Genomic DNA, 13245 nt, shown 5'->3' with positions numbered 1-13245 from the left:
AAAGTACTCATATTTGGTATTGCCGCATCCGAAACGATCCAACCTATGAAACTGTTTCACTGCTTAACGCCTTTAGTGAACACCATAAAACAATAAAAAACAAGGCAAAAAACCAATGCTTTATCATCATACCGCTTAAGGCCGGTTTCACACGTCAGTGGCTCCGATACGTGTGGTGACAGTTTTCTCACGTACCGGAGACACTGACTCACGTAGACACGTTAAAATCAATGTGTCTCTGCACATGTCAGCATGTTTTCACGGACCGTGTGTCTGTTTGAAAAACACGAAGACATGTCAGTGTTCGTGGGAGCGCACGGATCACACGGACCCATTAAAGTCAATGGGTCCATGTAAAACACGTACCGCACACGGATGTTGTCCGTGTGCCGTCCGTATGCCGTGCAGGGGACAGCGCTACAGTAAGCGCTGTCCCCCCAGCGTGGTGCTGAAGCCACCATTCATCCCTTCTCTCCAGCAGCGTTCGCTGGAGAGAAGGAATGAAAAATCTTTTTTTTTTTAATTATTTTTGTCTTTAAAATAAAGATCCTTGTCCCCTCCCACCCCCTGTGTGCCCGCCCGCTGGAAATAAAATACTCACCCAGCTCCCTCGATGCTTCCTCTCAACGTCGCAGCTTGTCCTGTATGAGCAGTCACGTGGTGCCGCTCATTACAGTGATGAATATGCGGCTCCACCTCCCATAGGGTTGGAGCCGCATATTCATCACTGTAATGAGCGGTACCACGTGACCGCTCATACAGGAAGAAGCTGCGGTGCTGAGAGGAAGCATCGATGGAGCTGGGTGAGTATTTTATTTCCAGTGGGCGGACGCACAGGGGGTGGAAGGGGGGAGGTTGCCGGGAACTTGATTTTAACCACACAAAAAAAAAAAAAGATTTTTCATTCCTTCTCTCCAGTGAACGCTGCTGGGAAGAAGGAATGAATTCCGGCTTCAGCACCAGATGCAGGGGACAGCGCTTATCTCTAGCGCTGTCTCCTGCACGGTCCGTGTGGTCCTCAGTGGGGACACGGGCAGCACACGGCTGCCGCACGTGTGCCACACTGATGTGCCACGTGAGCACACGGACACGGATAACTCCAGTACCGATTTTTCCGGTACCGGAATTATCTGGACGTGTGAGACTGGCCTAACAAAAAGTGGAATGAGACGCGACAAAAAAGATGCATATCAATAAACATGGTACCGCTGAAAACGTCATCTTGTCCCGCAAAAAAACAAGCTGCCATATAGCTCCATCAGAAGAAAAATAAAAGTTATAGCTCTAAGAATAAAGCGATGCAAAAATAATTATTTTTTTCTACAAAGCAGTTTTTATTGTGTAAAAGCGCCGAAACACAAAAAAAACTATATCGTTGTAATCGTACTGACCCAAAGAATAAAACTGCCTTCTCAATTTTACCACACACGGATCAGTGGGTATGATAGAACATAATGTAGGACATTTACAACCTATACACCCTGCATATGTGCTAAAAAAAAGTACAGGTGCAAAAAAAATTAAACTGCAGAAAACATCATTGACGTGGAGCGACACCTGGAAAGTGGATAATGCAAGCCCAGCAGATGTCCCCATTTGGGGGTTTGCAATTGGATTCACTGGTATATCACTGGTTACAGAGTTATGCCCACAGAACTTATTTAGATTAATATGACTGTTTTGCTCAGTTTCCTTCTTGGAGAATATGAAACGATGACGTCCTCAGTCACATTTTTCTTCCTAATCCCAGTTCTGTACAGTCAACATCAACAGCAGAGATTCCAGCACTTAGAGAACCAATAGCTTCACAGTAACATCCTGCTCTGTTCTAACACCCCCACATACCTCCTGCCATCACCAAATGGTCCCGGAGACACAAGTCTCAGCGCAGGAAATAGTGACTTATGTGCACAGAAAAGAGCCAATGCTGCACTCACCTGAGCCCATGACAGGTGGAGATTGCCACCCATGATTCTTCGCACCCGCGCACATGGCCCTTGTAGTAGCAGTGATCACCTGCTTCCCCAGGAGTCTGGAAAATAAAAGTATTCGCCATAAAAGCAAAATAAAACTTCATAGAATAAGAAAAGAAATGCAATGGATACCAACATTTTCATGTCATCATGATGGCAAAATGGCAAAATAAAACAATAGGAACTAAGCACATTGTTCTTTTGGTTTTATTTTTCCTAATTAACATGAAATAAAATGTTTAAACCACCCTCTGCTCCCCCCCAAAAAAAATAAAAATAAATCTAAAATAGACCTGGGGACATTAATAATAATAATAATAATAATAATAATAATTTGTATTTATATAGCGCCAACATATTCTGCAGCACTTTACAATTAAGCGGGGACATGTACAGACAATAAAGTCAGTACAAGTTAAGACAATTTAAACAGTGACATTAGGAGTGAGGTCCCTGCTCGCAAGCTTACAATCTACAAGGAAATGGGGGGGACACAATAGGTGAAAAGTGCTTGTTATTTCAGGTCTGGCAATTATAATACATAGGGATTTTCATACAAAGCTGCATGATCCGGTCACCAGCCCATGTGTTTAAGTGCAATAGTCAAGTATCAAGTGCAGTTATCGTGTGCATGGAGGGTGTGGAGACAGATGAATAGTAGGGTGCAGATTCAGAGTAATATTTGAAAGGAGGGAACAGGGTAAAGTTAAAGTTAGTTTACTGAGTAGTTGATGTGGTAGGCTTGTTTGAAGAGATAATAATAATAATAATAATCTTTATTTTTATATAGCGCTAACATATTCCGCAGCGCTTTACAGATGTTATCATCGCTGTCCCCAATGGGGCTCACAATCTAAATTCCCTATCATGAGATGGGTTTTTAAAGCGCGCTTGAATAAGTCGGGGCTAGGTATCAGTCTGATCGTGAGAGCTAGCGCAGCACAAGAGAAGTCTTGGAGACGGAGGTGCGACGTTCGTATTACGGGGGATGTTAGTCTTAGGTCATTTGTAGAACGGAAGGCACGTGTAGGTCGATAGACAGAAATGTGAGAGGAGATATAAGGCGGAACTGTGGAGAGCTTTGTGGGTGAGAGAGATGAGTTTATACTGGACCCTGTAGCGAATGGGTAGCCAGTGTAATGACTGGCACTAGTTGGAGGTATCGGTGAAGCGGCTGGACAGAAATATGACCCTGGCTGCCGCATTCAAGATGGATTGGAGAGGAGACAGTTTGGTAAGAGGGGGACCGATCAGAAGAGAGTTGCAGTAGTCCAGACAGGAATGAATAAGAGCGACAGTAAGGGCTCATTTTCATTTGAAAGAAGAAAAAAAAACGGTCCTATTTACGGACTGAAAAAACGGAGGTAAAACATGCTATTGCCATGCGAGTGTCATGCGATTTGAATGCTTTTTTTATCGCAACATCCGTATGACATCCGTATTACTGTCCGATTTTTACGCACCGGTGTCCTTTGAAAAGCCGGTAATTCAGCGCAGTGTACAGTAAAATCACACTGACAGGTTAGAATAGAATAGATATATACACATAGAATAGGTATATATACATACATATATGTCAGTGAGACACCTATATATATATATATATATATATATATATATATATATATATATATATATATATATATTTATATTTAATGCAGCGCTAGATAGCAGAAAAGCCGGTAATTCAATTGCCGGCTTTTGCTATCTCCTTATCAAACCCGACAGGATATGAGACATGGTTTACATACAGTAAACCATCTCATATCCCTTATTTTATTACATATTCCTGACTACTAATGTAAGAAGTGTCTTTGTGTAAAATTTGGGGGCTCTAGCTGTTAAAATAAAGGGTTAAATAACGGTAAAAATTGGCGTGGGCTCCTGCGCAATTTCCTCCGCCAGAGTGGGAAAGTCAGTGATTGAGGCCAGATATTAATAGCCTAGGGAGGTACCATGGTTATTGGCCCCCCGTGGCTAAAAACGTCTGCCCCCAGCCACCCCTGTAAGGCCATGTGCACACGTTGCGGATTTCTTGCAGAAATTTCCTGAAGAAAACCGGAAATTTTCTGCAAGAAATCCGCATTTTTTTTTTTGCGTTTTTTTTCCGTTTTTTTCGCGTTTTTTTAGCATTCTGCAAGCGTAATTAGCTTGCAGAATGCTAAAGTTTTCCAAGCGATCTGTAGCATCGCTTGGAAAACTGACTGACAAGTTGGTCACACTTGTCAAACATACTGTTTGACAAGTGTGACCAACTTTTTACTATAGATGCAGCTTATGCAGCATCTATAGTAAAAGATAGAATGTTTAAAAATAATAAAAAAAATAAAAAAAATGCTTATACTCACCCAGACATCTCATAAGCGGCGTCCGTTCGTCTTCCTATAGCTGGTGTGTGCGCGCAGGACCTTCCGTGACGTCACGGTCACGTGAGCGGTCACATGACCGCTCACGACCAATCACAGGACAGTGACGTCATCGGCAAGGTCCTTCGCCGCACACCAGCTACAGGAACCGAACGGCAGCGTGCAGCGGTGAGGCGGGAACACTGCGCGGGACATCGAGGGTGAGTATATCGCTATTTTTTATTTTATTTCTTATTTTTTGACCAGTTATATGGTGCCCAGTGCGTGGAGGAGAGTCTCCTCTCCTCCACCCTGGGTACCAACCGCACATAATCTGCTTACTTCCCGCATCGTGGGCACAGCCCCGTGCGGGAAGTAAGCAGATCAATGGACTCCTAGGTGTGCGGAATCCCTGCAATTCCGCATTTTTAATGAACATGTTGCTTTTTTTTCCGCTATGCGATTTTTTCGCGGAAAAAATCGCAACATTTGCACAAAAAATGCGGAATACCTTGTAAATAATAGGAGGCATATGTTAGCGTTTTTTTCGCGTTTTTATCACGTTTTTATAGCGAAAAAACGCGAAAAAAACGCTAAAAATCCTGAACGTGTGCACATGGCCTTAAGGCATATCTGTAAGATGCGCCTATTCTGGCACTTGGCCACTCTCTTCTCACTCTCTTACAACACCCTGTGTCTTTATTTCATTAAAATACTTTTTTCCTAATGTCTGTGTTTGTTTTATTAACCATTTACTAGTATTGGATTAATAATGGATAGGTGTCTTATTTACACCTCTCAATTATTAACCTGGCTTAATGTCACCTTACATTAGCAAGGTGACATTAACCCTTTATTACCCCATATCCCACCGCTACACGGGAGTGGGAAGAGAGTGGCCAAGTGCCAGAATAGGTGCATCTTCCAGATATGCCTTTTCTGGGGTGGCTGGGGGCAGATGTTTTTAGCCATGGGGGGCCAATAACCATGGCCCCTCTCTAGGCTAGGTCAGGTCTCCTATGGCCTGTTTCACACGTCAGTGGCTCCGATACGTGTGGTGACAGTTTTCTCACGTACCGGAGACACTGTCACACGTAGACACATTAAAATCAATGTGTCTCTGCAGATGTCAGTGATTGTTGCTTGTGCTGCATACAGTAATGCCACAGTATTGCAGCAAGCAGTGAAATTCATGGTCTCCTTTGAAGCCCGGCCACAGGTTGGGTTTACAGACAGCTCCTTAATGACAAGCATGGAGGTCATCACCAGACTCCTGGCTGTCATAGCAACCCATCGGCGACCTGCGATCATGTATCGACTGACGCGTCCCCTTGCCCTGTGAGCCCACTACAAACACCCACTACCGACTTGCACCGTACATGAATGGCAGAAGTTGGTAGGGCATTAAAGACAGATGTGGCACAGTTTCTGGGGATGCATTTTTTTCTACTTAAAAAAAAAAACGAAAACGTCATTTATAGCACTCCAGGAGCTAGTATATGAGGCTGGAGTCACACTAGCGTATCACATCCGATGTGATATGCTAATGACACTCGGCTCCTGCTCTGCTGCGAGCGGGAGCCGAGTGTCAGTGAAATGTGATCCGATCCTCTCGCAGTAGAGATCCGGAGCACAGGTGCGGAGGAGACAGAGAAATTAATTTCTTCATCTCCTCCATTGCTGGCTTCTGTGGGAATTGAACTGCACTCGGGTGACATCTGAGTGCAGTGCGATGTTTCCCATGCACCCATAGAGTTATATGGGTGCATGGAATCCAATTCTCGCTGCCATTCGCAGCATGCTGCAATTATTTTTTCCTTCCGAATTGGCATGAGAAAATGATGGCAGATGAGAGCTGCCCCCATAGAGTAACACATTGTCCGAGTGCATTCAGATTTTCTATCGGATTGCACACGTTTAATTTTTCATTCGTGTGAGCGAGCCCTTAGGGCTTATTCAACTAGGCAGTGTTCATATGCCAGTTCATCCTCACCTGGAATTGGGATGAAGAAAAAAATCGCAGCATGTTAGGTATGGTCGCGTGTATCGGCCGAGACTCTTCAATGCAAGTCAATGGATGCGAGAGAAACAGTGTACAGCATGCGGACCGTGTTTAGCTAATAATAAAATGGCGTGGAGTCCGCTTTATTTTTATTAACCAGCTGAGGGAAAGCAGAGAGCTGAGAGCTGGTCTTAATAATCTGGTAAACGACAATAAACATGGAGCTTCCCAGGCTATTAATATCAGCTTACCTCCCAGACTAATAACACCAGCCCTCAGTCGCCCCCGGAAATGGCGCATTCATTAGATGCGCCAATTCTGGAGCTAATCCTCAGCTCTTCCCGCTTGCCCTGGGGCGTTGGCAAGCAGAGTAATGGTTTTGTTGATGTCAGCTTTGTAATGTCAGTTGACATCAAGCTATAAGACACCCCCATTACTAACCCTGTAAGTTTAAAGCAAAGAAACACACACAGGGAAAAGTCCTTTATTTGTACAAAGCACTCCCCGACCCTCATTCACTCATTTATTACCTTTAAAAAATCAAATATTCCAAAGCTTTGACATGAGTAATGCGACTGCTTAGCAAGCGATAGCTGATGAACTGCAAAAACCTTACTGACGTCACCGGCCATTCGCTATGAACATCAGCATTGTCACAGCAGCTGGATTCAAGCGCTACTGTCAGTGTGTTCGGCTGGCGTGCTAAGCCGTCACATTACTCAGCTCACTACTCAACATTTTTTGTTTTCTTTATTTATTAGCTAAATACAAATACAGAAAACTACACACGCATAGCATTGATTATATAGTATATCACAAAAGTGAGTGCACCCCTCACATTTTTGTGAATATTTTATTATATCTCTTCATGAGACAACACTGAAGATCTGACACTTTGATACGATGTAGAGTAGTCAGTGTGCAACTTGTATAACAGTGTAAATTTGGTGCCCTCTAAATAACTCAACACACAGCCATTAATGTCTAAACCGCTGGCAACAAAAGTGAGTACACCCCTAAATTAGCCATTTTCCTAGTCAGTGTCATGTGATTCATTAGTGTTACAGTGTCTCAGGTGTGACTGGGGAGCAGATGTGGTACATTTGGTGTTATCGCTCTCATACTGGTCACTGGATGTTCACCATGGTTCCTCATGGCAAGAACTCTGAGGATCTGAAAAATAGAATTGTTGCTCTACATAAAGTTGGCCGAGGCTATAAGTAAATTGTCAACACCCTGAAACTGAGCTCCTGCACGGTGGCCAAGACCATACAGCAGTTTAACAGGACAGGTTCCACTCAGAACAGGCCTCACCATGGTTGACTAAAGTTGAGTACACGTTCTCAGCGTCATATCCAGAGGTTGTTTTTTACAAAATAGACATATGAGTGCTGCCAGCATTGCTGCAAAGGTTACAGGGGTGTGAGGTCAGCCTGTCAGTGCTCGGACTATACGCCGCACACTGCATCACATTGGTCTGCATAGCTGTCATCCCAGAAGGAAGCTTCTTCTGATGCCCAAGAAAGCCTGCAAACAGTTGCTCAAGACAAGCCGACTTAGGCCGGAGTCACTACACACTACTGTATAACATGGCTGAGTGTTATGCGATAAAACATCAGATAGCACTCGGCCCAGTGTTATACTAAGGGACAGCTCACATCTGTGATTATTTTACGGTAGGTTTATGAAGAACAATAAACTTTATTCTGTTTTGATACAAAACCCCCATGCTGTGTGTGTCCACGCAGCTACCAGAGAGCTCAAAACCCTACAATATCTATCTACACAGAAAAATCTTACATTCAGTGATTAATATTTTCTTCAACAGGTCATTGGTAAAATGCAAACATCATAAATCTCCCTTTCCCTGTTAGACTCACACGTACTGACTACATGCCCTCTATGGTAGTACTTAGCATTCTGTTATATAATGGATCCAACTGTTTAAGTGGAGCAGAAATAATGATAAAACAATATCTGGATCTCTCTCCACCTCCCACAGAACATGGCCTGAGGTAAAATGAACCTTCATTTATTAGTCCTGCTTCAGATGAAAGAGGATGTGCAGAAGAAGACGCTGTAGAGTGGCACGAAGTGAACGCAGATTCTCTACGTGACCCATTTATCTTCTGCGAAAATGATTGAATACCAGAAAATGTTCTGAGTGCAGAATTTATTGTACTGCTCATGGAGTTATCAGGGATAACAGGTGGCGAACACTGAAGGACATTTCTCCCAGAATAATAAAAAAAATAGCTTGTCCTTCTATAAAAAGCGTTAATGTAGTCAGCCATACTAAGGGACAACCAATAATGGCAGCTATTACAATGTCTATAGAGGGAGAAGGTCATTCATCTCTCTGTAGACCATGAGCGGGATGTCCATCTACACTAGTATGTAGTACATGATCCCCCATCTGCCTCTATCCGACTCCTCTGCCAGTGGCACAGTCTTTATTACATATTATTACATATAGATCTTTTATACTTACCTACACCAAGCCAAAACTCCAAAACAAAATGGAAGATGCTAAGAGTGTCTTATTACAGGTAGATGAAGAAGGCCAAGGTGTTGGGACCTTAGAAGCTCAAGGTCTTATGTGTGAGAGAAAAGACATCTAATATTGCCTAAATAAGACGCAACATCACAAAACCCAAAAGTGAACTGTACTGAGCCATTACCAATGCAGCACGTAATCAAATGTTGTTCTATATACTCAATGGCAATATTATAGCATATTTTCTAGACTTGAACTGAAAATCTCCTCTTTAATATTTATTGATGATAAGAAAAGAACATATGATCAGGTCAATAGGCCTGTATACAAAATAAAGCATAAATACGATGTTAATTGTCTAAAGAGTGGCTATATATATATATGGGAGAATTGTTTCCATTGACAAAAAATACAATTAACCGTTGCACCGTTAGGCCCTTTTCAATTGAGTTTAAAGGAAATCTATCAGCAAGTTTTTGTCATGTAAAATGAAAGCAGCATGATATAGGGACTGTGAGCCTGATTCCACTGATGTGTCACTTACTAGGCTGTGTGCTGCTGTTTCAATAAAATTAGTGTTTTAATAGCAGGAGATCCAAGAAGTATCGTTTTTCCTTGGGAAGAGTGACATGTTAAGCATGTCGAGATGAGGAGACTTAAAGCCGCAATGCTCCTCTGGGAAATATGCAAATTGTCTCTGCAGAGAGGAAGAGGACTAGAACTCTAGTGCCACCTATTGGAAGTAGCAATCCTAACAGTCAATGTCGACCCTTTAACAAGCCTTATCACATGACTTAGGATAAAAGCCAAACCAGATCTCAATTTGCAGACACTGTGTTTCGGGGTACTGCCCCTCGTCAGTGCAAAGTGGAGATCTGGTTTGGCTGAGAGAGAGGCGTCTGACCGGGATCTAAGAAGTATCGTCTCTCCTTGCGGAGAGTGACATGTTAAGCATGTCGAGATGACAAGACTTAAAGCCGCAATGCTCCTCTGGGAAATATGCAAATTGTCTCTTCAGAGAGGAAGAGGACTAATAATTGTTATAATAATTTTTTATTTATATAGCGCCAACATATTCCGCAGCACTTTACAATTAAGCGGGGACATGTACAGACAATAAATTCAGTACAAGTTAAGACAATTTAAACAGTGACATTAGGGGTGAGGTCCCTGCTCGCAAGCTTACAATCTACATGGACTAGAACTCTAGTGCCACCTATTGGAAGCAGCAATCCTAACAGTCAATGTCAACCCTTTAACGAGCTTTATCACATGACTTAGGATAAGAGCCAAACCAGATCTGAATTTGCAGACACTGTGTTTCGGAGTACTGCCCCTCATCAGTGCAAAGTGGAGATCTGGTTTGGCTGAGAGAGAGGCGTCTGACTGGGATCCAAGAAGTATCGTCTCTCCTTGCGGAGAGTGACATGTTAAGCATGTCGAGATGAGGAGACTTAAAGCCGCAATGCTCCTCTGGGAAATATGCAAATTGTCTCTTCAGAGAGGAAGAGAACTAGAACTCTAGTGCCACCTATTGGAAGTAGCAATCCTAACAGTCAATGTTAACCCTTTAACGAGCCTTATCACTTAGGATAAGAGCCAAACCAGATCTCAATTTGCAGACACTGTGTTTCGGGGTACTGCGCCTCGTCAGTGCAAAGTGGAGATCTGGTTTGGCTGAGAGAGAGGCGTCTGACCAGGATCCAAGAAGTATGCAAATTGTCTCTTCAGACGTTCGATTTGCACTGACGAGAGGCAGTACCCTGAAACACAGTGTCTGCAAATTGAAATCTTGTTTGGCTCTTATCCTAAGTCATGTGATAAGCCTTGTTAAAGGGTCGACATTGACTGTTGGGATTGCTACTTCCAATAGGTGGCACTAGAGTTCTAGTCCTCTTCCTCTCTGAAGAGACAATTTGCATATTAGCGGGAGATTATCACTACAGGACTAGGCAACTCGTGCCTCCTAGTCACCAGCTTTGTGTAACCCCGACCCCATCAGTGATTAGCAGCTTTCTGTCAATGTACATAGAAAGCTGCCAATCAGTGGTGTGGGTGAGGAATACAGAGCTCAGCAGTCCGAGCTCTGCTAGATCTGCAGAAGAGAAAACAATGACTGTATCAAAATGACAGGATCCACACCAGCAAGTGACATATCACTGGAGTAAGAGTATCAGCACCTACTGTACATTATGCTTCTCTCAGATTAAATGGCAAAAACCTGGTGACATATTCCCTTTAAGTGTGTTGGTTGACTCTCTATATATGCAATATGTGAGAGTGGATAGATATATATCTGAAACATATACCGTATTTTTTGGACTATAAGACGCACCGGACTATAAGGCGCACCCAGGTTTTAGAGGTGGAAAATAGGGAAAAAAATATTTGAAGCAAAAAAATGTGGTAAAATATTTAATAACATACTATTACGTATGGTGTTATTATATATAATAGTATGTTATTATGTTGGAAGCTGCGGGATCAGTGTGGTGTCTGTGAAGTACTATATGAAGATGCTGGAGGGTGAGTATAAGAATGGGGGCACAGGGCTTATATTGAAAGCACCACTCCAGCACTGCAAACTAACACTGGAGTGCTGCTTTAAAAGCCCATGGGAGAACTATAACTCCCAGCATGTCCTGCAGATCCTATGACATGCTGGGAGTTATAGTTCACTAAAGGAGTGGCAGAGTGCTTTATTGTGTTTTGGAAAGACTAACCTCTTAATTGTGGCAGCCAGCCAGCCTGTGGTGAGGTGAAAAGCATCCCATGACTGCACACACAGAGCCCTCCCTCTTGTTGCCTTTCCACAGCACAGGTAATGGAAGCCAGCAGATTCTAGTGTTGGAGTCTGAAGGACCTGTGATGATGTCAAGAAGAGGGAGGGCTCTGTGCTGCCATGTGATGCTCCAGCCCACCCACTTCTGACATCATCACAGGTCCTCCTTGTGCACACTGCACAGCACTCAGCTCCAGCCCAGGAAGGTACCAGCGATCTCCTCTCCCCCGGACCCTGCTGCTGCTGCCTCCTCCTCCCCCAGACACACGGATCTCCCCACCTGCTGCAGGAATCAGCGCTGAGGAAACCATGTGTGTCCCTGCTTAAGTGCAGTATTCATTTGGCTCACCGCTCAGCTGATAGGTGGGCAGGGAGTAGCTAATGAATATTCACTGCACTTAATCATCGGGACCACATGCTTTCCCCAGCACTGATTCCTGGCAGCCAGGACATTTTTCTGCCTCCTGAAGTGGGATAACAGTGCGATCCCACTGGCTGCTGCCCCCCTCCCCACATGCTACATCCCTACCATAAGACGCACCCACACTTTCCTCCCAAATTTGGAGGAAAAAAAGTGCGTCTTATGGTCAGAAAAATACGGTATATATATATATATATATATATATATATATATATATATATATATATATATATATATAGCACAATATATATATATACAGTACGGACCAAAAGCTTGGACACACCTTCTTATTCAAAGATTTTTCTGTATTTTCATGACTATGAAAATTGTACATTCACACTGAAGGCATCAAAACTATGAATTAACACATGTGGAATTATATACTTAACAAAAAAGTGTGAAACACCTTTTGCTTTGATGACTGCTTTGCACACTCTTGGCATTCTCTTGATGAGCTTCAAGAGGTAGTCACCGGAAATGGTTTTCACTTCACAGGTGTGCCCTGTCAGGTTTAATAAGTGGGATTTCTTGCCTTATAAATGGCGTTGGGACCATCAGTTGTGTTGTGCAGAAGTCTGGTGGATACTCAGCTGATAGTCCTACTGAATAGACTGTTAGAATTTGTATTATGGCAAGAAAAAAGCAGCTAAGTAAAGAAAAACGAGTGGCCATGATTACTTTAATAAAAGAAGGTCAGTCAGTCCGAAAAATTGGGAAAACTTTGAAAGTGTCCCCAAGTGCAGGTGCAAAAACCATCAAGCACTACAAAGAAACTGGCTCACATGAGGACCGCCCCAGGAAAGGAAAACCAAGAGTCACCTCTGCCTCTGAGGATAAGTTTATCTGAGTCACCAGCCTCAGAAATCGCAGGTTAACAGCAGCTCAGATTAGAGACCAGGTCAATGCCACACAGAGTTCTAACAGCAGACACATCTCTACAACAACTGTTAAGAGGAGACTTTGTGCAGCAGGCCTTCATGGTAAAATAGCTGCTAGGAAACTACTGCTAAGGACAGGCAACAAGCAGAAGAGACTTGTTTGGGCTAAAGAACACAAGGAATGGACATTAGACCAGTGGAAATCTGTGCTTTGGTCTGAAGAGTCCAAATTTGAGATCTTTGGTTCCAACCACCGTGTCTTTGTGCGATGCAGAAAAGGTGAACGGATGGACTCTACATGCCTGGTTCCCACCGTGAAGCATGGAGGAGGAGGTGTGATGGTGCTT

General features: G+C 43.3%; 1 protein-coding gene across 1 annotated transcript in view; it reads right to left on the bottom strand.

Annotated features, from left to right (window-relative positions):
- The window catches only part of ADAM11 (ADAM metallopeptidase domain 11), a 174357-nt gene that overhangs the window by 113309 nt on the left and 47803 nt on the right, over positions 1–13245 (bottom strand). Inside the window, exon 5 of the mRNA XM_077252617.1 lies at positions 1938–2032. Within this exon, the coding sequence (XP_077108732.1) occupies positions 1938–2032 (95 nt within the window). The remainder of the gene's footprint in view (positions 1–1937; positions 2033–13245) is intronic.

This window comes from Ranitomeya variabilis, chromosome 4, assembly GCF_051348905.1.
Source record: "Ranitomeya variabilis isolate aRanVar5 chromosome 4, aRanVar5.hap1, whole genome shotgun sequence".
Classification (NCBI taxonomy): Eukaryota; Metazoa; Chordata; class Amphibia; order Anura; family Dendrobatidae; genus Ranitomeya; species Ranitomeya variabilis.
The sequence above is the reverse complement of the archived record's forward strand: the minus strand, read 5'-3'. Positions and strand labels throughout refer to the sequence as shown.